Raw genomic sequence first — 25,818 nt, 5'->3', positions numbered from 1 at the left:
TGAACACACAGATACATAGAGGAGTCATATGTGCTCTGGTGCTGACACCTACGTTTATTTTATTTATGATGGACCAAGAGGGAAGACAGCTTACCCAAGTCACATGGCTAGCCTGTTGGCCTTTCCCATCCAGTTCTGGAGGTTGTCTGTTCAGTGCTTCCCTTGTCCAAGGAGAAAAGCTAGTGAAGATTCTAGTACTCAGTGTGGTTCCAGGTAGCATCTCTGCCTAGGGTCAGATTGCTGTCAAATGCCGAACTCAAGTGCCCCCCTATAACGAAGGGTGCTCTGCCGTGAGTCTTGTTCTGATGTGTGCATGCCACAGTTCTGAAACCATGTCCTTGAGGTCTGGCCCCAGCTCCCAGCTGGTGAGGAGGCCTCCCCTGTCGCCTAGTGCACAGGCTCCGAAGTCACATATCCAGGTTTAGGTCTCACTGGCCTGTGTCGTCCCTGGGAGGGTGTGAACAGCCCCCACCTGCTTGCTTGCTGGTAAAGTGACTGGAGGAGGGGGACTTTGGGTACATTCCAGGCACACAGCAGGCTGCTCAGACCTTGACTCCCTTGCCCTCTCCACAGGGCTCCCACACAGACCTTCCAGGAGGTATTGGGGAATAAACATGGGCTCAAGAAGCACTTGTGAGTGGTTCTTGCAGGTGAAGCCCCAGCCCTGGTGAGCTAGGAGAATCTGGCTCTTTGCACATACCAGAAGGGCCTCTGTATCCCCCTCTGCCCAGCTTCTCCTCCCCCAGGAAGCCACCGCCTGAGGGGTGGTTGTTTCCGCCACCCAGATGGGGCTGTCACAGCATCTTCATGTGGATTAGTGTTGCTGGCTCCAGCCAAGCTCCAAAGCTGATGCCAAATTAAATGTCAGTTGCTTTGAGGATGGTCGGCTGCTTCCCCAGAAGGAGCTAACAGAGCTATACACAGAGCTGAGTCTGATGCCAGACTCTAAACCCTCGTGTGTCTACACTGGGTGTCTGTTCCCTGCAGGGCTTATCTCTAAGAGTCAGTGTGTGAATGCACACACACACACGGGCACATGTTTATCTCTCCTCTCCTGTCTTTGCCTTTGCAAAGTCCCCCTCATGTCACCCATTAGATATGTGACCTTGAGGGAGGCCCTGGACCTCTAAGTTCTGATGTCATCATCTACACATAGGGATATAGAGCCTGCCTGGAGAGGTCATGTGAGGGTGACACTAGATGCACGTGACAGCACGGTGAGGCCCCTGGGATCATCACGTGACACAGGATACCAACTGTTGCGATGTGAAGGCCTTGTGCCATGTGCGCTAAGTGCCTCAGATGTCGTCAGCGCATGGACGCTGTACCACATGCAGGAGCAGGTCTGGACCTGTCCATCCGTTGTTGATCAGCCTGTGTCTTATTTCCAGTTCAGGACCTCAAGGGGCTTGGCTATGAGAAAGGGAAGCCTGTAGGTCTGGTGGGTGTCACAGAGCTGTCAGATGCCCAGAAGAAGCAGCTAAAGGAGCAACAGGAGGTAAGTCTGTGTGGCATAGAGCAGGCAGGCTCCAAAGGGGATAATGGAGTATTGTCCCCTCACCTCACAGGACAGTGGTCATGTTCTATTCTTTCTGAGCCTCCCTGTGCTGGGTGGATCCCACCATCAGTGGAGAGGTTCTTGGATAGGCACCCCCTTGTCAATGGCATTTCACCCCCCAAAGGCCCTTCCCAGCCTGCAATTGGACCCAGAGCTCAGTCCTCACACTGCCTGGGCAGCCCCTGAGGCTGATGCTCCACAACTACTCCCCGACATGCTCGTGGGCTGTTCCTGACTAGGTAGTCTCCATTTTAAGCTCTCTTTTCAGTGCCCTCCAACATCCAGTACAGGACAGGCCTGGCTAGCACTGGGCGCCCTGAACGATGTGAGAAATGCTGAGTTGGTGTTGCCTGTGTTGGGATGAGGGCTGGCTTGGCAGGGAGCTCTATGGCCAGGGGCTTAGCCTCTGCTGCTTTCCTGGGGAACTACAGGCACACCCTTGGTTCTTAGGGACAGCTCACCCTTGTCACCTCCTCCAGCCTGACGGCCCCGTCACATCTCCTTCAACCCTTCCGTGATCAGGGGCTTGCGGTGCCCTCATTTGGTCCACAGCAAGGGTGCCCAGGATGTGCTGGGTTCGGGCCAGATACCAGACTGGGTGAGGCAGAGAGGGCTCCTCCCTGCTGAAAACAGGGATCCAAGAAACCCAGGGCATGGCCTGGTACAGGACTTTGTCTTGAGTGCTTGCTCCAAGCCCTGCTCACGTGCCAGCCCAGGGAGGGCAGAAAGTGGGAAGGGTGAGGGGGCCTGACCTGCATAGGGAAGGCCAGGGGGTTGGCCTCCTGCACGTGTGGTACATTGCCTTGCTCACTGGCATGTGCTGCCCGCAGATGCAGCAGATGTATGACATGATCATGCAGCACAAGCGTGCGATGCAGGACATGCAGCTGTTGTGGGAGAAGGCACTGCAGCAGCACCAGCATGGCTACGACAGCGACGAGGAAGTAGACAGCGAGCTGGGCACCTGGGAACACCAGCTGCGGCGCATGGAGATGGACAAGACTCGGGGTGAGCCAAAGAACACATTGCAGGTGGGGCACGGTACCTAGCTGAGGCCTTGCCCTAAGGGTACTGCAGGCTCAGGAAGCCACACTCACCTGCCCGGGAAGGCACCTGGAGACACCACACTGGGGCCTTAAACCACCTGCCCAACCTATAAGACCTTGGGCAAGAGATTCAGCTTCTCTGCACCTCAGGTTCCTCAGAGGAAAAAGAAATGGTTCTTTGTAAGTGTTCACTGCTGTCTGAACATGGCACTTAGCAGGGCTGCCTGGAGCAGCAGGGGTTTGGGTGAGGGTCTCAACCATCTGCCTCATTCCCCCATAGCCCCAGACTCCCCTCCCCACACAAGACTCATACCGTGCTGTGGGACCACTCAGCCCACTCCCTGACTTCTTCCTTTTCTCCTCTCACCTTTCCCTCCTCTACGGGCAGAATGGGCCGAGCAGCTGACAAAGATGGGCCGTGGCAAGCACTTTATTGGAGACTTCCTGCCACCAGATGAGCTGGAGAAGTTCATGGAAACCTTCAAGGCCCTGAAGGTGAGCTGGGAGCATCCCTGGGCACCAGCCCCTGATGTAGGCCTGTCTAGCAGGCAGCCCTTCGAGTGTTCCAGCCCCTCCTGTTAGCATCACGAGGCAGGCGCCTGAGGCAGCCTCCAGGCCCCCCTCATTCACAGGAGGAGCTGGGCCCTCTTGCCTCAGGAGGCATCTGTTTATGATAGACACCGTCTGTGAAGGGAATTAGCAAATAACAGCTCAGCTGCCGCTTTAGAAACATTTCCCAGGGCTTCAGGGAAATTCAGCTTTCAGTGGAGCCAATTAAGTGCAGTTTACAGGCAAAACGTTTCTCAGGCAGAAGTCCCCAAGGACTGGGTTCTCCAGAACAAGAACTTCACATTCCTCCCATGCTGTTCTCATGCTCGTGAGGAGAGACAGCTGACGGGACACATCCCATGCCCTCTTTTGGGGGATTTTTGTAAAGCCGCTTTTGTACCGCATAACCTCATCAACAAGGCAGGCACCTTATTGACCACATGTTTTAGCATTCTGTGTAATGAATTGCCCTCAGAACATAGGGCTTTTTGTTGCTAATGAACCATTAATTTTTCCTGTGGTGGGTGAGGCCTGTGTGACCCATCACCTTGCCCTCTTTGACTTGGCCACCAGGCAGCTTGGTACAAAGTCTGGCCCTGGGGACCCTGAGAAAGAGCATCTTAGTCTGTTCTCAAGGAACCTGATCTGGTGCAGAGGAGGCAGATGGGCAGGTGGTCCCAGCAGCCAGTGAGGTTGTTGTGGGCAGTGCGGTGGGTGGAGGCTGTTCAAGCCAGGGCTGGGACCTGGGACAGTTGTAGCCCTGGTAGATGACAGCCCACTCCTTGCCCTGCAGGAGGGCCGAGAGCCTGACTACTCCGAGTACAAGGAGTTCAAACTGACGGTGGAGAACATTGGCTATCAGATGCTGATGAAAATGGGCTGGAAGGAGGGCGACGGGCTGGGCTCAGAGGGCCAGGGCATCAAGAACCCGGTCAACAAGTGAGTGTACGCTCCCCCTACCACCCTTCTGCTGGCACTGGCCTGGCCCCCTGCTTACTCTGCCCTGTCATTCCCCTGCAGAGGCACCACCACAGTAGATGGAGCCGGCTTTGGCATCGACCGGCCAGCAGAGCTCTCCAAGGAGGATGACGAGTATGAGGCCTTTCGCAAGAGGATGATGCTGGCCTACCGCTTCCGACCTAACCCCCTGGTGCGTGTGTCCCCAGCCTCCCACACGGCTTCTGGCTGGGCTCTCCAGAATCTCCACAGGGGGGTGGCAGTGCTGGTAACAGAGCTTCCCCTCCTTCCCCAGTCTAGCTAGGCAATGTCTCACCAGCAACTCTACACCTTTCCACCTGCCCTCCCCTCTGAGCTCTGGTGAGCTCAGTAGTCCCTAGAAGGTTCTGGGCAGGAGGAACGGCTGTCTTTAGCATTCACCCCCTCCCCTTCTCCCCATTTTATCTTATTTGCCTCCCACAGAACAACCCCAGACGGCCTTACTACTGAGTATTCCAGAAAAACACACGAACGTATTTTCCAAACGACCGACCGTCCCTGGACTGTGGAATGTTCCGGCCTGCATTTCTGCCTGCCCTTCCCGTCGTCTCGAGTGTCGTGCCGTGTATTAAACGTTCCAGCGCTTGCCCACCATGGCAGCCTGGTTTTGCCATCACCAGAAACCACTCCTGTTTCCTTAGCTGCAGGGCTGGGCTGGGCAGATGGACTGGGATCCTGCTGGGAAGGTTCCCTAGTGCTTGAAGAATCTGAGAAAACCACCTAGACCCTGTCTGCCTGTGGCCTCCCTCCCCCCACCCCATCATCCTGGGTTAGAGTTGAGGGGAGCGTCCATGGACCTCCTGAGTGGGACTGGTGGCTGGCCAAACAAGAGCTGGCTGCACCTGGACCAGAGACATCAGGGGCATCCCAGTGTAGCACTGTGCTGCAGGAGGACGTTGGAAGGGGTCCCTAGACAGGGCCCAGACCTTAGAAGTGTGAGGCATGTCTACCCAGGGCACACCTATGCCAGTCACCTTGCCAGCAGGTGGCGCTGACGACGACTCCTCCCTGCAACAGTCACACACGGCAAGCCTAGCCTGTGATAGCTGCAGCCTAGGCTGCCCCAGCTGCCCTGGGTCCTGCCATTGGGGTAGACACTTAAGTCCCTGGGGCTCATGCCCCAGGAGGTGGCTTTATGGGCAGATGCAGCCTACATCTTCAGAGCCTGCACGTCCCATTTGTGCCGAGACCACCTGGGGCTCTTCCTCAGTTGCAGCTGCTGAGTGAGAAGCTTGGGTGGGGTCCCAGGAATCCGAGAGCCCTGCTTGAAGTATTATGGCTTGGAGATCTGAGGGGTCCCCACAACTCCCCCATATGCCCACACATGCCCCTAGTGGGTTCTGCTCAACACCTGTGGGCTCATGGGCTCTGAAAACTCTAGCTGGAGCTGGGCTTCTGGGCTAGCCTGCATTCTGTCATTCAGTAAACACAACACTGACTGAATGGATAGGATCTGCCCCCTGGCATGGCAGTGAACCTGAGACTGATAAATGCTGCGAAGAGGAACTAGTTGCTGTCATGGAGGCAGCCTGGGGAGTGTCTTAATGGGCAGGGGTGAGAGTGTCCAGGTACTGGGAGTCTCAACAGCAGAGCCCAGGCTGGAATGATGTATGCCACCCTGTCTCGCCTCCATGGACACAGCCCAGAGCAGGGCAAAGGGGTGACATTCCCATGCATGGAGGCTGCCCAGGGGTCCCCGGGCTTGAGCACAAGAGTAGCTCTAGGGAGCCAGAGTTTCCATGGATAGGGACCCTAGGCATTAGTCCCAGGCACCTTGCCATCCAGGTAAAGGTCACCCCTTAATTGAATTCTCAGTGACTGGGAGGCTTGCCAGACTCAGCCCACGGACTTTACTCCCAGGCAAGTGGAGAGTTGGAAGAGATGGCCTCTGAATTCAGTGTGCTTGTGCAGGTGGCTCATTGCAGACACAGATGCAAGGCCAGGTTGCCGGACAGCTAGACCAGTCACCCCTGGTCCTGCAGGGGATCAGCCCAGCAAGGACCCTGGGCAGAGAAGGTACCTGGAGGAGGGGACACTGGGATCTGCTTTAAGGGGTGAGGAAATGCTAGAGGGTCCATCTTACAGACAGAAAAGAGGCCTGGGCGTGTGTTGGTACTGCTAGAGTTGGGAAAAGCCCAGAAAGGAGACTGGAGCCTCAGGTCAACCCAGAGGAACCTGAACTTCATGGGCAATAGACAACTAGGAAGGGAGGCTGTCAGGTTGGTGGCAGGTTCAGAGATGGGCCCCAGCTGGCATAAGGCCAAGGGGCTGTGTAGAAAAAGGGTGAGTGTTAGAATATTCCCTAACCACAGACTGTGGGCTCCCCCAAGGGCAGTTATTGCTGTTTCCAAAGCCACAAGTACCACATGGGCAGGAGTCCAAAGCTGGTTGGAGGGAGTGACAAAGACAGCTGCCTAATTCTCTCTCCCACCGTACCACCCTCTCCCTGATCCTGAGCACCCCCCATCCACACCCTTTTACATTTTCCCCAGCCTCCTGTAGGCTGTTCAGAACCTCAGCTCTCCCCTCTTGTTCCTCCCACCACACACCGGCCCCAGGCCTGATCTATTCTCCTTGCCAGAAACACTGTTCCCAAACTCCTCACCAAACCGGAGCAATCCACACCCAATCTAAACACACCCTTTGGACTCCCTCCCTTTGACCCCACCCACTGTGCAGGGTCGCAGGCTCAGCTGCCCACAAGGTGCCCATGCTACATGGAACACAGCACAGAGAGTCCTTCAAGAGACCCTCAACCCTTGATCTTGGCTGCCTGCCTTGAGATAGTCCCCAGATGCAGTCAAAGCTTCACACCCGGACACGTGCTTAAATGTGTGTGGCCACTGCGTGAACACTCAAGTCCAAGGGCTCTGAAGGGAACTCTGTGTCCAAGCGACTGAGGTTCCTCCATTAGCGCATATGGGCAATGCCCACTTGATCCTAGGGGGAGGAAGGTCTAGGGAATGTGGAATTAAAAAGACTTCTCTTCGGGGTCGAGGTTGGTACACTGGTGCCCTGGGCCAGAAAAGGCAGAAGTGCAGAAGGAGGACCGGAGAAAGAATTCTCTTAGAATGAAGTTGCTGGCCCAGGGCCCCAAGGTTGCAGACCCGTGCCTCAACAGCGGAAGAATCCGGAGACATGGTGTTCTACCTTTTTATAGAGAAACAGGCTGGGCGGCTGGGAAGGCCGCTGAGAAGAGCGCTGAGTCCCGCCAGGGTGAAGCGAGAGAGGGGCGGGGAGAGGGGCCGCCTCAAGGAGGAGGGGCCTCAGAGGCTCCCCGGGAGCTAGCGGAGCGGTCGAGGAACTGCGGCGGGACCAGGGTGCAGCGGGGGGGGCGACCTTTGCGCAGGGCGGGGCCGGGACCGGCCGGGTCCCTGGCACCCCCCTCCCTCCGCCCGCCCAGACGCGCCACTGCAGAAGAGACGGGCGCCCAGGAGGCCGCGCCGAGGCCGCGCCGGGGTACAGGCGCCGCTGCTATGGACATCCCGCCGCTTGCCGGCAAGATCGCCGCTCTCTCGCTCGGCGCCCTCCCCTTGTCCTATGCGCTCAACTACGTCTCGGCGCTCTCGCAGTGCGTAAGGGGAGGGGCCAGGGCGGACTCGGGGGCGGGGGTGGGCGGCCAGGGCGGGTTGGTGGTAGCCGGGAGAGAGGATGCGCGACGGCTAGCCTGGCTCTCCCAACCCAGCGTCCCTGCGCAGCTCTGGCCTGCAGGAAGGGGGCTAGGGCAGAACTCCCCACACCCCCACCCAGTCGGAAGTCCTTTTTCTGCCGGGCAGGGGGCTGTGTGTTGGGGGTGGAGGGCGCTCCTGGGACGTTTAGGGCCTGGGGAGAAAGGTTGAGAAGCAGAGTCCCCCAAAGGGCAGGGTTTTGGAGGGTTTCCGGGGTTTTCCCAGGGCTGTGCCCAGCTCCAGACTCACCAAAGTCAGTCACAGTATTGCCCCAGATAAGGTCCTGATGACCTAGCTCTTGACACACGCACACAGGGACGCGCGTTCTGTTCCACCACCCCTGCCAGATGGCCCCTCCATCGCCTATCTCAAACTTGGGACTTTTTTCGGTTAAGGTTTGGCCCACCCTGTCTTTAGTCTGTTTTCCCTACGTATTGTGACCTCCCCTGGCTCTTAACCCTAGACCCTAGCCCTGTGGATCCTGCCACTGTGTACCAGACATCTGCAAGCCCCTCAGCCAGGGGCTCAACTAGCTCAACTCAAGACATGGGATAGAGGGAGTCTTGACTATGGGGTTGGCTCCTTGGGTACAAATTCCTGGCTCTATCCCCCTGGAACTTGGGCGAGCTAGGTTGTTTCTGGGAGCCTCAGTTTCTTCAGTGTGTAATGAACATAATCCTAGACCTCATCCCATAGTTACAGTTAAGGATTACAAATTGTGTGGTCTTATCTGATTACTATAATTGTCATTGTTGGGGCCAGGATGGGGATTGTCAGGTGTCAGAGGGGTCCATGAGAAGGTAGGAGTCTGGAGAGAGTGTAGGGGAGAGTGTGGGACCCTGGATAGCCTTCCCACCCCCGACTCTGCCCACTTGTGTTGGGGGCTACCCAAAGATGGCTTCTATTATCTACGCAACCTGCCTTATCAGATTGATGGGGACAGATCAGGGCAGGGGTAGGGTGGAGTTGATGGAAGTATTTGGACTTTAGCTGGGAGGAGTCTGGAGCTTCAGAGAGTGAGGTGTACTGGGCTGAGCACTTAGAGACCTGACAGGCTTGGGCACTGGGTCTGGCCACAGAGAGGCTTGGTGGGACTGAATGACTGACAGCAAATTGAGTTAAACACATATCAGCAAGTGACAGGATGAATTGTATAGTCAGAAAGAGTTGGGGCACCTCGCTGGCTCAGTCAGAAAAGCACATGACCCTTGATCTCAGGGTTGTGAGTTCGAGCCCCGTGTTGGGTGTAGAGATTACTTAACAATAAAATCCTAAACAAAGAATTGACTGATGCCCACCCTGTACTTGGCCTAAGTTTGGCAATGATCCTTTCTAAGAAGTCAAGGAGGGTTTCCTGGAGGAGGAGTCATGAAAGATAGGCTATGAAGGATGAGTAAGAGTTTGCCAAGTGGAAGAGACTTCTGGAAGGAGTTTCCCGGAGGGGGAAACAGTTGAGGCAACAGCCTAGTAATGGGAAAGGGCAGTTTCAGGGAATGAGCGATTCCTGGATGGACAGATACTTCAGCCTCAACATTTTGAGCTTCCTAGAGTCTGCTTTTGGCCTCACCAGGGCGAGGTGGGGCCTCAGCACTGGGCCTGGCCTCTCTGACTTGTTTTCCCTCTCCACAGCCCCCTGGGGGTGGCATTGATGAGTGCCCTGATCCTGGGTCTGCTTTTCATGGCTATCTACAACTTGTCTCCTGGTGATATCTACTATGACCCACTCTATGCTGGTGAGTCAGAGAGAACTGTGTGAGCAAGGGCCTCCTCCATCAGACTGGGGGTCCTTGAAGGGCTCCCATCAAACTGGAGAAGCTCACAGAGACTGGAGAACCCTCAGTGGTTGGGGAACCTTAGAGGGCCACCCCCTTCAGACCTGGGGCTCTTCAGAGAAGGACTGTATCTTCCCCCTCAGACTGGGAGCCCCTGAAAGACTTCCTCATCACTTTGGGATCCCCTGAGGGCAGAGACAGTGCCTTCTCAACCTGAGGACTTCCAAAGACAGGGACTGTGCCTACTCATGAGGCAGGGCTGTGGGTCATGTGACCGGTGGAGCGTGGTGACTGGGAGCAGTCTTGGACAAGGATCCTTGCCTGGAATCTGGGTCTCAGAAAAGCTGCCTCAGGCCTCTCCCACACCCAGGCTGTGCCCCGCCCACTCTTCCCACAGTGTTCACTATCTTCGCCTTCACCTCGGTGGTGGACCTCCTTATTGCTCTCCAGGAAGATGGCTACATGGTGGGCTTCATGGAGTTCATTACCAAGGAGGTACATAGCGGGCAGCTGGGGATGCCTCCTGCCCTGTCGCCCATCTGAGCCCTGACCTGCCCTTGCAGGGAGAGCCATACTTGCGCACTGCCCATGGAGTCTTCATCTGCTACTGGGATGGCACCGTTCACTACCTCCTCTACCTGGCCATGGCTGGTGCCATCCACAGAAGGTGCATGGGGTGGGTGGAGTGGCACCTGGACCATGAGAAGGAGGTCAAGTTCTCAGGTGGGGTCCCAAGCCTGAGTCGAGCCAGAAGTGTGCGTAGGGGAAATCAGGAGGCTTCTCTAGGGCTCCAGCCAGGAGTGGCCAGGGAATGTCACAGGTGTAAGCTATAGTCAGCTCTCTTCTCTTGTACTGCCCTGTGCCTAGGCAGCCACTTCTGTCCTTGGACAGACAGTCTGACTGTTCATTCCTTCATTCATCTCCCTGTTGTCCCTTCTGTTCTGGACAAAACTGGGAGGGACCCAGAGTTGGGGAGCCCAGGGTGGACCCTGGGCTCTGGCTGGGGCTCGGAGACTTGGGAACAGGCATCTGTTGGTCACCCCTCTGTCCCTGACCCCAGGAAGAGATACCGGAACCTTGGACTGTACTGGCTGGGATCTTTCATCATGAGCATCCTGGTATTTCTTCCAGGAAACATCCTTGGTAAGGACGACTTGGCCTTGAGGGATCCTGTCTCCTCGGGCTGGGTCACTATCCTGCACCTAGAAGGTTCATAGGTAGAGGGGAGAGGCAGACCAGTATGTGGAGTGGCTGAACCAGAGGGATACCCAAGGTGTATCCAGAGGGAGCAAGTAGAGAGGCTATACCCAGAAGGTAAATTGAGGCAAGCCAGGCTAAGGAGCATAGACATCATCGTATGAGCATTGGGGAGGCAGAGGTGTTAGAGCTTAAATAAAGATTGCATTTGTGTGGGGCGCGTGGGTGGCTTGCAGTCAGTTAAGCGTCTGGCTCTTGACTTCAGCTCAGGTCATGGTCTCACAGTTCGTGAGATCGAGCCCCACATCAGGCTCTGTACTGGCAGCACAGGAGACTTCTTGGGATTCTCTCTCTGTCTCTCTCTGTCTCTGCCCCTCCCCTGCTCTCTTTCTTTCTGTCTTTCTCCAAATAAATTTTAAAAAATGAAAAAAAAAATTGCATTTGTGAATTACTAGTTCCATCTAGGGACTCTGGTGTGATTCACCTACAGGTCTGGCCAGGTCTGGGTGATCCTCACTGAGTGACACCCCCCCTCTCCTACTATGACAGGGAAATACAGCTCAGAGATCAGACCTGCCTTCTTCCTGGCCATCCCCTATATGCTTGTCCCATGCTGGGCTGGCATGAGGGTCTTCAGCCAGTCCCGGGCACCAACCAGCTGTATCCCTCACATGGTAAGTGCCCTGCCCCCAGACAGTTCCCTGTGCCAGCATACCTCAGTGTCCCCCCATTAGAGTTCCTTGTGGTCAAAAATATGCCCTCTTTGGAAGGATCTCCTTGGCCATTAGGAAAGAAGGGATGAGCCTTTATTGAGTGCCTGTTGGATACCAGACTTCTCACACTGTCTCTCTCCCATGGGGCAGGTACAGGAGGAGCAAAGAAAGGGCCTCCTGCGACGCCCGGTTGACCTGGTCCTTGTCATATACCTCACCCTTGCTGGGTTCTTCACCCTCTTCCGGGGCCTGGTGAGTCTGCAGTGGCCAGCCTTTCTTCTACCTCCAGCCCCCTTTCCTGTCCCCTCCCCAACCATGTTCCTTTACCCAGTGCAAAGAGGCTACTGCTCTCCTGTCTCATCATCCAGGAAGGTTCTTCACCGAGTCTGATCTGAGTGTTCCATGACAAAGCCCCACTCCCTATAACCTTCCCAGCCGAAGTGAAAAGCCAAGGGTAGGGGAGGCCAGAGCAAGGGGTACGGGACCCGCCGGGGAGGGTGGAGAAAGCTTCTCGTGGGAAAAATGTTTCAGATAGGTTGTTGGTTTGCCTGTCTGCCCCAGGTGGTGCTTGACTGCCCCACAGATGCCTGCTTTATCTACATCTATCAGTATGAGCCATACCTACGGGACCCCGTGGCCTATCCGAAGGTGCAGGTGAGAAGGCAGATGGGAGGAGAAGGCCATATGGTCCTGTCATGGATAGAGGTCTACCAAATCCTCTTTGAGGCAGGCACCACAAACACAAGCCAGTTTATTGTCCTACCAGGGCGCCGGGGTGGCTTAGTCAGTTGAGTGTCTGACTCTTGGTTTCGGCTCAGATCATGCATGATCTCACAGTTCATGGGTTCGAGCCTCGTGTTGGGCTCTGTGCTGGCAGTGTGGAGCTTGCTTGGGATTCTCTCTCTGCCCTTTCCCCTCTCACGCTGTCTCTATCTCAAAATAAATAAATAAATAAATATATATTTTTTTTTAAGTTAAAAAAATTCATTGTCCTACCAAAAATGTCTGTCTTCAAAAATGAAGACAGATATGGTCTTCAAGTATGGCTGGACCTAGGAGCTAAGGCAACTCTGTCCCTGGGCTCTGTTTTCTTTGCATGGACTCCACTCCCTGGTAGTCACTTTGTGGGATTGCAGAGTCAGCCTTGGGCAGCTCCAGGCCTCCATCCACCCTACTTAACCACCCCAGAAGAATCTGAGCTCTTATTTCCCCAGAGCTTAAGCACAAGTCTCAGGCAGGCCCTGATTGGCCCACATGCCCATCATCACTGAATAACATGTCCATTCTGTCGCTGGTCATTATGGCCAGGGGGCTGGAGTTTTGCAGTTGGCCAGGGTCACATGCCACTTCCGGAGTAATGTGGGTGGGCTCAGTGTGTGTATGTATGTGGCAGGGGGAATACCCAAGGGAAATAGAGAAAAGTGTACACAGGGTTGGGAGCACAGAGAGCCCCCGTCCTGCCTGGGTGGGATCTGAGGCTGGCCAGATCCTCCCTGGGGTCTCTACCTCGGGGGTCTCAAGAGACCTGGCTGGGGCAGCTGCTCATCCTCCTGGTCGTGTGCCCCTTAGATGCTGGTGTATATGTTCTATGTGCTGCCCTTCTATGGCCTGGCTGTCTATGCCCTCATTGTCCCTGGCTGTTCTTGGCTGCCTGACTGGGCCTTGGTGTTTGCTGGAGCTGTTGGCCAGGTGAGGTGGGGGGGAAGGGGGGAGGGGGAGGTGTGGGTGGATCAGTAGGGAAGAAAGTTTCTGCCTACCCATCAAATGCTCTTCTGCCCTCCCTGAACAGGCTCTGAGAGGTCTCACCCTCAGCTTGGTACCCTAAGATACACTCCATGGGGTCCCAACTCCATGGGGTCAGAACTAGAGAGAGGGAAGGATAGGGGCTGAGAGGGATTCCAGAGAGGGAAGATTTCCTAGAAGAGTGAGCGTAGGGGTTGGGCTTTGATGTATGGGTATGAGTTCTCTAGGCAGGGAAGGGCATTTCAAGAATGGGAAGAGCATAAAAACACACAGGCAGATAGTGGTTTAGTAGAGCCACAACATGGGTTAAAGGCAGAGGCAAGAGAATTTGACAGCTAGATGCTGCGGGCTTTCAACTCTGAGCTTGGGGGAGCCATGGAATATGTCTGAGCTGTGGAGGGCGCAGTCAGAGCTGGAGGGCTTGCTTCTGAGTTCCTGATGGAAAGTGATAAAGCCTAGGCCCAGGCCTGGGCAGGGGAAACCAGGAAGACATCTCTGGGGTAGAATGGACCAGATTTGTGTCGGGGACAGAAATGGGGTAGGGAATAGCAGGAGGAAGAGCCGGGCCCAGATCAGAGAGATGGGAAACAGGGCCCACTTAAAAGAGTGAAGATGGTTCTGGTTGGACAGCTGGGGAGAGGCTCACAGACAGATGGACAAGGACAGACAGTACATGCAGGGGCAGGAATATTTAGAGGCAGACAGATGGGCTGGAGAGGGGAAACAGGTCATCAGCCTGGGCTCCCTAGGGTGGGGTGTTGATGATACTAGGACTTATTCTCTCCAGGCCCCTGACATCCACCCTCCCTGTGTGGCCACTAGGCACAGTTCTCGCACATGGGTGCCTCCATGCACCTGCGCACGCCCTTCACCTACCGTGTGCCTGATGACGCCTGGGCCTGCTTCTTCGGGTGCAACCTGCTGTATGCGCTGGGCCCCCACCTGCTGGCCTTCCGCTGCCTTCAGTGGCCCGCCTTCTTCCTGCGCCCTCCCCCTGGCCCCCCGGCCCACCACAAGAAGCAGCACTGAGAGGGCTGGGGACTCCCCAGGACTCTGTTTACATGCCTAGCAAGCCCTGCTTGGGGAAGGGTGGGCTGGGTTATTTAGAGGCAGAAAGTACATCTCCAGGTGCCTTTGGTCCTGGCCATGGTGGTTTCAGGCCAATGGACAGGATGGGAGGCCCAAGGGCCAAGTGTTCCCACAGAGAAGGCCACAGACATGCTCAGCTGTCATGGTACCCCAATCCCACAGGACACTTCTACTGCCTCCCAGAATTTACCCATCATACCATACCCCAGGGACCCTTTAGTAAGATACCTTTTGATGCCCAAATATTGCTGCTGCCTGAGTGTTTCAGGATTCAGAGGTCAGGGACCTGCTTTTCAGACCCCATGAGGGCCTACCCATCACTGCCAGCGTGGCCATCAGGAGCTGGAGAAGCCGGACAGCAGAAGTCTGCCTCTGGTTGGTATGCACAGCTCCATCTTCCAGATGGGGAAAACTGAGGCTCAGAGAGGTCAAACTCTGTCTGAGTTCACAATCAGTAGAGAAGCATCTGAAACCTAAGTTCTGACAATAAATTATAATTACTAATAGTGTGGCACAGTTATTAAGCACCTACCGTATACCATTTCAAGGGCTAACCTCAAGTGGTACATGCTGGATCTTACCATATATTCCAGATGGGGAAACTGAGCCTGCAGGAGGTAAAGGTCCTGTTCGGAGGTCATGGCTCCTGGATGCAGCTGAGCTAAAGGACAGAGCCCTGGCCTAGCCCATCCAATCATGGACTCTATAACCCTGCCTCTGCTGTATGGTTGGTTCATATTTTGGGGAAACTGAGGCTGAGGAGGCAGCCAAAGGTTTGAGGAAAAGGCTCATTTTATTCCAGGTTCAATGGTTCATTTTCATTCCTGGTTTGAACTTGGGTGAAGGGCCAGGTTCTGGGGGTGACTCAGGCCCAGAGTGGGTCGGGCTTGATCAGACTCCCCTGTTCCCTGCCGCTACCAACATTTCTTAGGCACCTATTGTGTTCCTAGCCATTGGATCTTCACCAAAGAACCACCCAGCACTCTGTTTCCCAGAGGTGGGAGGAAACTGAGGCTCAGAGACACCAAGCCTCTCTTCCAAGGTCCTACAGCAGGTGAGAGGCAGAGGCAGATTTGAACCTGTTGCTGCAAGTTCCCTCTGCAGAGTGTGTGACTGTCGTGTGGGGCCCCCACTCCGCAGAGTGAGAACCTTTTGGTGCCCAGGACACTGCGATGGCCGCCAAGTGACAAATGGGAAAACTGAAGCCTGCAGGCCAAGCCCCTTTCGCAGGTTACTGAGCCCTCCCGGCTCACCTTGGGCATCCTGCATGGAAGACTCCATCAGGCCCCCCTCCTCCATTTTAGAGATAGTTAAACTGAGGCCCAGAGTTTCCTCTGCCTGCCCAAGACCAGCCAGCAGGATCGGCGACGTGGACCTGAACTCACTGTCCAGCGCGGTCCTTCCTCGGCTTGCGCCCCTGGTTTCCTCCCGGAGCGCGTGTCGCTGCGTCCCCTTTAAAGCTCCTCCCCGCTCCCGCGTCCGCCTCCCTCCTCCCCTTGCAGGCAGACGCCGGGATTGCGCCGCCTGAAGGGACTTGCCCAGTCCTTCCTGGGTGTTCGGGGAGCGCAGTCCCGGCGCGTAGGGGCCGCTCGGCGGGGGCCGCACGGGCAAGATGGTGAGTGGGGTGGCCACGGGCGCGGGTCCCGGTAGGCCCCCTCTCTGGGAATCTGTCTCGCTCTGTGTCTGAATCTACGCCCCTCAGTGTTTCTCCTCTCAGTCTCTGTCTCTCCCGTCCCCTCCGTCTCTCACCCTCTTGTATCTCTGTTCCTTGAACTCTGCCTCTTTTATATCCCTCTCCTCTCCCTACTTTTCCCTCCCTCTTTTTGTCTTCCTCGTCCCTTTCCTTTTACTCTGAGTCCCTACCTCCGCGTCCCCCTTCTCTTTTCTCCCCTTGCTCCCTTTCCTCTCTCCCCTTCAGTCTCTGTCTCTCCATCTTTCCTTAGCTTCTGTGTCTCTTTCCCTCTCGCGGTCTCTCCTCTGCCTCTCCTTCTCTATCTCCATCTCCCCCCGCTTTTCTCTGTCTCGTGTTCTTGTCCTCGCCCTCTTAGCCTCTCCCTCTCTCGTCCTCTGCCCCTCGCACCCCCTCCCCCGCCGCCCCCACACCCCTGCCGCTTTGCTGCAGTCTCCTGGCGCACGGATAACCTTGCCGCTGCCGCTGCTCCAGCTCCTCCCCCCTCCCTCCCAATCCTGGCCTGGGCCGGCCAGAGAAGGGGGCGGAGCTCCGAGCCACCCATGTTGGGGTGAAGGGGATCTGGCGGGTGGCCTGCGCTGGACTAAGGGCAGGTGAGCCCAGGGGCGTGCGCTTTGCGTGGGAGCTAGAGTGTCAGGTACCGGGAGAGTGCGCGGGTTAGGGGGTGGAGGCTGGGAGGGTCTGCCAGCCTTCTCCCCGGAAGATTCCTCTGGGACCCTGGCCGAGGTGGGGACCTGGGCATGTGAGAATTCCTCGCCGTGGGGAAGGAAGGTCGGGGGCTAATCCTCCGACAGGCAAAGTCCAGGAGGCTGGACTGAGTGCCGTATGCCCCCAGGTGTGTGCTCGGGCGGCCCTCGGTCCCGGCGCGCTCTGGGCCGCGGCCTGGGGAGTCCTGCTGCTTACGGCCCCCGCAGGGGCGCAGCGCGGCCGGAAGAAGGTCGTGCACGTGCTCGGTGAGTCTGGACAGCAGAAGCGGGTCTTGCCCCACGGGAGCCATGGCCAAATGTGATTGCCTGGGTGCAGGGAGGATGTAGGGGGTAGGGCATTGAGCTGTTCCTGATGGCGGGAATTCCACCCCCCCCCCCCCCCCGCCCCTACCCCTCTGAGTTCCAGTTCCCTTCCCTGAACTCCTTTAACCTTCGGATCTCCTGACCTCCACCCAGGTCTTTTTCCCATAACACTTCCCTGGGATCCCCTTCCCCAGGTTCCCCACCCCGCTTCCTAGGACCACTTCTGAACTCTGCTTGACTCTCCCACAGAGGGTGAGTCGGGCTCCGTGGTGGTGCAGACGGCGCCTGGGCAGGTGGTCAGTCACAGGGGTGGCACCATTGTCTTGCCCTGCCGCTACCACTATGAGGCAGCCGCCCACGACCACGACGGCGTCCGCCTCAAGTGGACCAAGGTGGTGGACCCACTGGCCTTTGCCGATGTCTTCGTGGCGCTCGGCCCCCAGCACAGAGCATTTGGCAGCTACCGCGGGCGTGCGGAGCTGCAGGGTGATGGGCCTGGGGATGCCTCCTTGGTTCTCCGAAACGTTACGCTGCAGGATTATGGGCGCTATGAATGCGAGGTCACCAATGAGCTGGAAGATGACACTGGCATGGTCAAGCTGGATCTCGAAGGTAACCAGCCCATGGACAGGATGAACCATGTTTCTAAGGAAAGAGAGTGGGAGATAGTGCAAAGGATAGGAACCAAATCAAGTTGACCTAAAGGAATTTAGGGGTAGGGTAATCATTCTGATCTGGGGTGAATTAGCTCCCCAGACACATTGGCAATGTCTAGAAAGGGACTGCTGATGGCAGCTAGTGGGTAGAGGCCAGGGATGCTCCAATACACCCTACAATGCACAGGACGGTCAACCCCCTTCCCTTCCCCCCGCCCCCCTTGCAAAGGATGATCCCATCTAAAGTGTCAATAGTTAGGACTTTGGGAAATCCTGGGGTAGGATCCAGGCACAGTTAGATCCAGGGAGATCCACTCACACCATGTCAGGAATCCCTTCCTCACCTGTTTCCCTGAGTGGGCTTTCCTCAGGCAGGTTTTCAGCTCAGCAATTAATTTCCTAACAGGGCTAGATAGAGTCCCAGAGTTGTCCCTCATTGGCCCAGCTTGAGTCATGTGTCCATCCATGAGCCAATTACCGTGGCTGAGAGATGGGATGTTCTGATTGGCTGACTGTGGAGTTGCGAGGTGGGCGGTCTATCTGAAGAATTCCCTCCCACCTGGTTCTGCTTCCTCAGTCTACCCAGGAAGATTCTAGGAGAAATTTCAGAGCCCTCGCTTGCTGAACCTCCCAACAATAGCAAATAACAATAATAGCAGCAGCTCTCCTTTATTGGAAGCCCTATGTGCCATGAGCTTGAAGAGCTCTCTGGAATCTCTTGTTTAATTTTCCCCCAAACTCTGAGGGAGATCCTATTACCAGCAGATGGGCAGCTGACTCAGGTTAGAGCCTTGCCCAGGACACATGCAAATGAGCGATAGAGCCAGGACTCAAGCCTCCATCTGTCAGGGTCCAGGCCTTCTCTCTGACCCCTGTTTGTTCCTCCCTTCATCTGCTGAGAGATGCATCGGCACCTCCAAGGTCTGTCCCTCAAACACACACCACAGAATGCTGCTGAGCTGAGCTGACTGTGGGTTCAGTGAAGGACAAGTTAGAAGAACTGAAGGTGGAAGAGAAATCAGTGGAAACTGCCCTGGACAATGCTGGGGATCAAAGATGCTTTGCCAAGTGTCATACTTCCAGGGGCTCCCTGCAGGGGAGTCAGCACGGGACACAGATATCCCCAGCTTCATGGGCTCAGGGCTTGACCAGAGGGAAGCTCCCAGTGCCGAGAGAATGTCAGGAGCACTAATGACTGAAGGGAGGAGGGTGGCGGCAGCTGGGTTTTGAAGGACGAATAGGAGTTCAGCAGGTGGAAAAAAGTGGAAAGAACATAAGCAAAAGTCTCCAGCGGTGTAGAGGGGGTGGACGTGATTAAGTATCTTAAGAGGGAGGGTCAAGTGAACCCCAAACTTAAGGCAAAGGGAACCATTAGGAGTGTGGGCTTGGCAAGGGTGTCCTCAGGTCTGAGGCCAGAGTGGAGGGATGGAGTGGAAGGTCTAGGCTGAAGAGTCACGCAGCACCCCACAAGTCGGGTGGGTAGGAGAGTGTTGAGATTCCCAAGCTGAACCGTATGCGTCCTCCCAGGCGTTGTCTTCCCTTACCACCCCCGTGGAGGCCGTTACAAGCTGACCTTCATTGAGGCGCAGCGCGCCTGCGCTGAGCAGGACGGCATCCTGGCGTCCGCAGAGCAGCTGCACGCGGCCTGGCGCGACGGCCTGGACTGGTGCAACGCAGGCTGGCTGCGCGACGGCTCGGTGCAGTACCCGGTGAGCCAGCCCCGGGAGCCCTGCGGCGGCCTGGGCGGAGCCGGGAGCTCCGGGACGGGCGGCGGTGCTGCCTCCGGGGGCGTGCGCAACTACGGCTACCGTCATAACGCCGAGGAACGCTACGACGCCTTCTGCTTTACATCCAACCTCCCGGGTGCGTGCGTAGGTCTGGCCCCTACGAAAGAAGCCCCGCCCTCAGGGGGGCCTCTCCCGCCCCTCCCTGCATCTTTCCCACCGTCTGTTTCCTCTCCTTCGCCCTTCCTATCCACACCGGCCCTCCTGGGTCCAGGCCAGGATATCCCACCCCTAGGACTACCCTGGCGCAGCAATCAAGCATCGCTTGGCATCAACATTGCCCTAACCAATGGGGTCCAGGAATGCAGGGGAAGGGGTGTTCCTGAATCCTGTGGCTGGGGTCCTGGGTTGCAGGCACGTAGGGGGTGGGGAGCATCCTGGAACCCTAGGAGGCCAGATCCCGGGAGTGGCCTTAACCACTCTCCCCCACTCCACCGCAGGACGTGTGTTCTTCCTGAAGCCGCTGCGGCCTGTACCCTTCTCGGGAGCAGCGCGCGCGTGCGCGGCGCGCGGCGCGGCCGTGGCCAAGGTGGGACAGCTGTTCGCCGCGTGGAAACTGCAGCTGCTGGACCGCTGCACCGCGGGCTGGCTGGCCGACGGGAGCGCGCGCTACCCCATCGTGAACCCGCGCGCGCGCTGCGGCGGCCGCCGGCCGGGCGTGCGCAGCCTGGGCTTCCCCGACGCCACGCGCCGCCTCTTTGGCGTCTACTGCTACCGTGCACCCGGAGCGCCAGACCCCGCACCAGGCGGCTGGGGTTGGGGCTGGGCCGGCGGTGGCGGCTGGGCCGGAGGCGCGCGCGACCCCGCCGCTTGGACCCCGCTGCGCGTCTAGATCCTGGGCTCAGATGGCTGGGGTGCTTGGCGGCTGGCCGAGTGCTCTGCGGTCTCTTGGAGACAGACCACGTGACTGGAGACTGGCCTCTCCCCCTGCGGTGCGTAGCAGGCTGACCAGGCCTCCTGTGGTCTTTGAACACCGGCTGCGCCCCCGAGGTCCCCATAGACTGGCCAATCCCGGGAGACTGACCAAGCCCCCACCTCTCCTGGATAGTGGATTTCCCCTCCTCCTTCGACTTTCTCCAGGAGATGGGGCATGCCCCCTGAAGACCCCTGGAGGCCAACAGACGCTGAGGTCTCCTGAAGACTGGCAATGCCTCCCCAGGTCACTTGGAAACAGACAGAATCACCCCCTCCCCCGCGGTCTCCTGGAGGCTGGACCCCCGGGATTATCTGGAGATTGGCCTCAGGCCCTCTGCATCTCCCTGGAGACTGAAGACTGATCCCTTAACCCTCCCCCTCAACATGTATAGAAAACAGAAACCTCAGAGTTCACCAGGTGATCACGCCCCCATGGTCACATGGAGACAGGGCTCCTGTCCTCTTCCCTATGGTGACCTGGTTATTAGGTATTCCCATTCTTCCCCCCTTCCACTGCGAGTCCTCGAAGTTTGCAGAATAACAGGCCACGTTCCCCGGTCACTGTGAACAGCCCCGCTCCTCGAGTTTCAGGGGAGACCAGCCTCGTCTGTCACCACGAAAACAGATTGACATGCCCCAGCCGGCTCGCATGACTGGCGGCCATGCCCCACCCCTCAGGTATGTCTTTGGAGGGAGCAAATCTGCTCCCACTTGATGGCCTCTTTCCTGGCTGTCACCAAAGAGACCATCCCCTGGGCCCAGGGATCCGTAGGATCCGTGTCACTAGCTGTGGAGAAAGCTGTCCCACTTCCCATGTTACCAAGGCGACCAGCCCGACTTCTACCTGTAACCTAGTCACATAGCCCTTCCCTCATCAGTCACACCCATGGAGATAGTGCCTCCCTCCTCCAGCTGTAACCATGGATACCACACGTTTCCCATCTCACCTCCGGGACACCAGAGAGCTACAACTCTGCTTCTTGAAGTCCCCATCCTTACCAACAGCCATAAAGACCACTCTCCCCTACCCCCAGAACTGTCCTGAGAGTGTCCCAACATTCAGTTCTCCAGTTTTCACCATGAGAACAGGCTGCGCTTTCCCCAGATGCACCCCAGCTCTTTGCCCCCCATCCAAGCTCCCTCTCCAAGCTGCTTGAACCCCACAATGGTTGCCATGGAAGCCAAACTCTGGTGTTTGAGGTGACAGAACACCTGTCCCCCTAGGCTTTCCCATGTCAGCAGGGCCCCACCCCATCAAACTGTCACCACAGAGACCGGCAACGTCGTCTCCATGACAACCAACCTCCCAGCTCTCAGGAACTTCTTACCATGGGTGGGAACTGCACCCCACGGGATTTAATGCCTGCTCCTTAACCAGAGAGGCTCAGCCCCAGGCAGCATCTCCAGATATGGCTGGGCTTCTGGAGCTGCTGGACACTCCTCCGTTTGCACGCTAACTATATCCCAGACAACAGTTGTGCACGAGACACCCTTGCAACCCCCAGAGGTCTGGCAGCCCCAGCGCTTTATGCTGTGCAAGCACTGGGCTCCCCACTTCCCCTCTGAGACCACATCTCCATTCTCACTGAGTTCTCTCCTCTAACTGCCCCCTGCCCCACGTTTCACTCCTTAGAGATCCAGGAGAGACAGAATGTTTTTTACACTTCAAAATCCACAGGGAGCTACAGGCTCTAAAGGACAATTTGTGCTAAGTGGTCAGAACCCAGCCAAACTCCCCCCAGCGCTGAGAGCCAGCTCGGGAGAGATGGCCCACGAACAAAGCCACCCCAGCTGTGGGAGCCCCCAGATCCAAGGTCTTCCATGGAATAGCACTGAGGCCCCTCCTGGAGCCCCCGACCCCCTTATTGTCACATCCATCTTGAGGAAACCCATCCGTGAGTTGTGGAATCAGGTGGGTTGGGTTCAAATCCTGCCGCTGCGACCAAGTGACAACCCCCCTGAGCCTGTTTCCTCCTCTGTACCAGAGCTGTTCTGAGGTCCCAGTGAGTGCAAAGCATACAGCAGGGGCTCAATAAAAAAAAAGTTGTTTTGTTTTGTTTTTTGGATGAATGAGAAAATGAGGCAGCCGATGGGTAATTACTTCATAAATGTACTTGGGTGGACAAAACGTTTCCCAGCTGGGGGTGTGTGATGGTGATTTCCTTGAGAAGCATCACCCTCATTCCTCAGGACCACCTCTACTCTTCAATTTTCCCCACCTCTCCACTCCCCCATTCTGCCTTCACTCTCTTCCTTGCATCATCCCCCGTGTGTCTGGCCCTTCACAGCCCTGTCCCGACTGGGTCGTTGACAAATCCAGTGGTTCCTCTCAGTCCCCCAGGCACCCAAGTGTGCAAAACTGGATGGAGAGTTCTTGTATCGGGAAGGCAGAGAGGTTGCAAATTTTCCCTGGTGCGGCGGTGGAGTAGGGGTGGGATCGTGGCCCGAGAAACATTGACAGTTTCTGGGATACGGACAGAGGGAAAAGAGAACAAAGTGTAAAACCGATTAGGCTGTAGAAGTGAGATGGTCGGTGTAACTGCTCATCCTTCAATACCAGATGTGACAGCCCTCCAAGAGACTCAAGCCACTCATCTGAAGGCACCGTCCAGCCCCTCCGTGAGACAGCCTTGGGCTCCAGCTGGCCTTAGCTTCCTCGAATGGGGGAATGGTGAGAGGCGTATTTCCAGGGACGAGTGCACGGGATTTCTTTCATCCCGCCTTTTCCCTGCGGTTCCTTTCTCCCTTCCGCGGTTCCAGTTCCCTATTTTGCTTTGAATATGTAATTTTCTAACCCCCACTCCTACAATGAGAGTCTAAGGGGCTGACACCGCCCACTCCCAGTTCAGCCAATGAGTGCGGTGGCACACCTCCCCGGGAAACCCTGATTGGTGCAGGGATGGCTCGGGAGGTAGGCTGACGGTGAGACTGAGTCCTGGGATTTTAAGAAACCAATTCGACCAGGGGGACCTTCCTCCTACTGGAGTTGCTGCATCTCCCACCTAAGGGAGAGCTAAGGGTTGGTAAACTGGATAGAACCCTTTCTGACGCCAGATATTCAGAAAAACCACTCCTTCCCATCGTACAGCCCTCCGTTCACTTCCCAGAGAACTCCAAAGTTTTTATGTGCCCTTCCGGAGATGTTTTATGTTCATTCAAACAAATATGCATATGCATTTCCCCCCCCCCCATTTTTACATAAATGGCATTTACACAACATTCACACTGTTCTATCATTTCTATCTAGTTCCAAGACATTTTTATCATCCCCGAAGAAAACCCCATAGTCATGAAACAAACACTCCCCATTCCTCCCTTCCCTACCCCCCTGCCCTGGCAACTGTTTAACTTTCCATCTCCAGAGATTTGCCTATTTTTGTAATTGATTTTTTAAAAAAATGTTAAGTACTCTCTACACCCAAGCTGGGGCTCAAACTCCTAACTCCAAGATCAAGAGTTTCACACTCTACCAAATGAGCCAGCCAGGCGCCCCTAGATTTGCCTGTTCTTGATGTTTCATACAAACAGAGTCATATAATATATGTCCTTTTGTGTCCAGCTTCCTTCAGTCAGCATAATATTTTTGAGTCTCCTTCATGTTGAGTGTGAATCAAGACCTTATTCCTTTTGATGGCTGACTAATATTCTGTGGTATGTGTATGCCACCTTTTGTTTATTCGTTCACGAGTTAACGGACATTTGGGTTTTTCCACCTTTTGGCAATTGTGAACAATGCTGCTATGAACATTCTGGTGGCGTGGATACTTTTAAAGCCATTCTTCTTTTACTTAATAATATATATTTGAGATAGTTTCCATCACCGTATAAAGATCCCCCACCCCCATATCCTTTTGAAAGTTGGCAGGTTATTCATTGTTTGGATGCACCGTCATTTTTAAAAAATTTTTTTTCAACGTTTATTTATTTTTGGGACAGAGAGAGACAGAGCATGAACGGGGTAGGGGCAGAGAGAGAGGGAGACACAGAATCGGAAACAGGCTCCAGGCTCTGAGCCATCAGCCCAGAGCCCGATGCGGGGCTCGAACTCACGGACCGCGAGATCGTGACCTGGCGAAGTCGGAAGCTCAACCGACTGCGCCACCCAGGCGCCCCTGCACCGCCATTTTTGTAGCCCACTTCCTAATGGCAGACATTTAGAGTCCCCTATTTTGCTGTGAGTAAGTGCCCACATCATCTCACACAAGTATAACCAGAGGAGGATAGAGGATATCAAGAGCTGTCGAATCAAGGAGTCACATTTGCCACTTCGATGGTGGTCTCCACCTTCTCTTAGGGGTGGGGCCAGTTTATACCCCACCAGTAATAGATGTACTCGCCTCTTCCCACACATCCTAATCAGCATTGTGTGTTATCCCTATTTACCATAGTGAACCTGATAAATAAGAAACGGTGTCTCATGGTGCTTGTCACCGGCTGTTCTCTTATTATGTGTGAAACCCAACAAACATTCTCCACTTTGACGTTAGGTGCAGGTGGTTGACGAAGTCATAAATCGTTCTCAGGTTGGGTATGTTGTCACCATCGCTCAGTGCAACCCTCCTCTCCTGTTAGATTTATTTGATTCTCTTTTTAAATATGCTCTTCTTGGGGCGCCTGGGTGGGTCAGGCGGTTATGCGTCTGACTTCAACTAAGGTCATGATCTCATGGCTTGTGAGTTCAAGCCCCACGTCGGGCTCTGTGCTGACAGCTCAAAGCCTGGAGCCTGCTTCGGATTCTGTCTCCCTCTCTGCCCCTTCCCCACTTGCTCTCTCTTTCTCTCTCAAAAATAAATAAACATGGAGCAAAATTTTTAAAAATGCTCTTCTTTGTTCATCCTGATGTTCCTGCAAAATGTGTATTATTTTGTTGAATATATGTTGTAGTTTAAGAGCATCTGTATTTCCTTTTCTGTGAACATGTTATTCACATCCTTTGCCTATTTGGCTATTGGATTATTAGTCTTTTTTTCCTATTGAATTGTAGGAGCTCTTTATATATTAAGACAAGTCTTTTATCTTTGATTGGAAAATTTGTTTCCAAGTTGGCATTTACCTTTTGACCTCGTTTATGTTTTCTGTTTTGCTTTTTTTTTTTTTTTTGGTTTTTGTCAGTATTGCTTTTAGAATGAAGCCTAAACTCCTCACTACAGCCCATATGGCCCTGAGTAGTCCATCCCCTGTGTCTCTGACCTCATTTCCTCCTATGATCAACCTCTATCACTCTGCTCCAGCCACTATGGATTCCTTGCTGTTTCTCAAATAGCCCATGTCCCTTCTGGAAGAGGATATTTGCCTCTTTCTTCTGCCTGAAAGTGTCTTCCTTTCTTTCCACTCCTCATCTAGTTAACACTACTCCTCCGTTAGATCCCATCCACCTCCTCTTGGAAGCCTTTCTTGACCACCTCCCGGGGGCATGTCTGTCTTGTTCACCA

General features: G+C 55.4%; 3 protein-coding genes across 4 annotated transcripts in view; all 3 read left to right on the top strand.

Annotated features, from left to right (window-relative positions):
* Nucleotides 1–4,772, top strand: part of SUGP1 (SURP and G-patch domain containing 1) — a 32,238-nt gene extending 27,466 nt beyond the window's left edge. For both annotated transcript variants that reach the window (XM_043587166.1, XM_043587165.1), the window contains exons 9-14: nucleotides 1,392–1,498; nucleotides 2,389–2,566; nucleotides 2,993–3,099; nucleotides 3,947–4,092; nucleotides 4,174–4,303; nucleotides 4,573–4,772. In XM_043587166.1, coding sequence (XP_043443101.1) covers nucleotides 1,392–1,498; nucleotides 2,389–2,566; nucleotides 2,993–3,099; nucleotides 3,947–4,092; nucleotides 4,174–4,303; nucleotides 4,573–4,599 — 695 coding nt within the window. In that variant the 3' untranslated portion in view covers nucleotides 4,600–4,772. The remainder of the gene's footprint in view (nucleotides 1–1,391; nucleotides 1,499–2,388; nucleotides 2,567–2,992; nucleotides 3,100–3,946; nucleotides 4,093–4,173; nucleotides 4,304–4,572) is intronic.
* Nucleotides 4,773–7,417: 2,645 nt separating this feature from the next.
* Nucleotides 7,418–14,835, top strand: TM6SF2 (transmembrane 6 superfamily member 2). Its single transcript, XM_043587162.1, has 10 exons — nucleotides 7,418–7,720; nucleotides 9,447–9,550; nucleotides 9,987–10,084; nucleotides 10,153–10,256; nucleotides 10,650–10,732; nucleotides 11,336–11,460; nucleotides 11,650–11,751; nucleotides 12,061–12,153; nucleotides 13,069–13,188; nucleotides 14,065–14,835. Exons 1-10 carry the CDS (start codon nucleotides 7,626–7,628, stop codon nucleotides 14,269–14,271), a joined length of 1,131 nt encoding a protein of 376 aa, XP_043443097.1. The 5' UTR covers nucleotides 7,418–7,625; the 3' UTR covers nucleotides 14,272–14,835.
* Nucleotides 14,836–14,950: 115 nt separating this feature from the next.
* On the top strand, nucleotides 14,951–22,439 carry HAPLN4 (hyaluronan and proteoglycan link protein 4). Its single transcript, XM_043587161.1, has 5 exons — nucleotides 14,951–15,946; nucleotides 16,857–16,974; nucleotides 17,281–17,643; nucleotides 19,215–19,550; nucleotides 19,912–22,439. Exons 1-5 carry the CDS (start codon nucleotides 15,944–15,946, stop codon nucleotides 20,301–20,303), a joined length of 1,212 nt encoding a protein of 403 aa, XP_043443096.1. The 5' UTR covers nucleotides 14,951–15,943; the 3' UTR covers nucleotides 20,304–22,439.
* The last annotated feature ends 3,379 nt before the right edge of the window (nucleotides 22,440–25,818 follow it).

This window comes from Prionailurus bengalensis, chromosome A2, assembly GCF_016509475.1.
Source record: "Prionailurus bengalensis isolate Pbe53 chromosome A2, Fcat_Pben_1.1_paternal_pri, whole genome shotgun sequence".
Taxonomy (NCBI): Eukaryota; Metazoa; Chordata; class Mammalia; order Carnivora; family Felidae; genus Prionailurus; species Prionailurus bengalensis.
The sequence above is the reverse complement of the archived record's forward strand: the minus strand, read 5'-3'. Positions and strand labels throughout refer to the sequence as shown.

Bases quoted from the DNA above. Each gene is read 5' to 3' on its own strand.
- TM6SF2 (XM_043587162.1), top strand. From the start codon at position 7,626: ATGGACATCCCGCCGCTTGCCGGCAAGATCGCCGCTCTCTCGCTCGGC. The intron at 7,721-9,446 runs GTGCGTAAGGGG...CCCTCTCCACAG, and splicing joins TACGTCTCGGCGCTCTCGCA to CCCCCTGGGGGTGGCATTGA. The intron at 9,551-9,986 runs GTGAGTCAGAGA...CTCTTCCCACAG, and splicing joins CTATGACCCACTCTATGCTG to TGTTCACTATCTTCGCCTTC.
- HAPLN4 (XM_043587161.1), top strand. The intron at 16,975-17,280 runs GTGAGTCTGGAC...ACTCTCCCACAG, and splicing joins GAAGGTCGTGCACGTGCTCG to AGGGTGAGTCGGGCTCCGTG. The intron at 19,551-19,911 runs GTGCGTGCGTAG...ACTCCACCGCAG, and splicing joins CTTTACATCCAACCTCCCGG to GACGTGTGTTCTTCCTGAAG.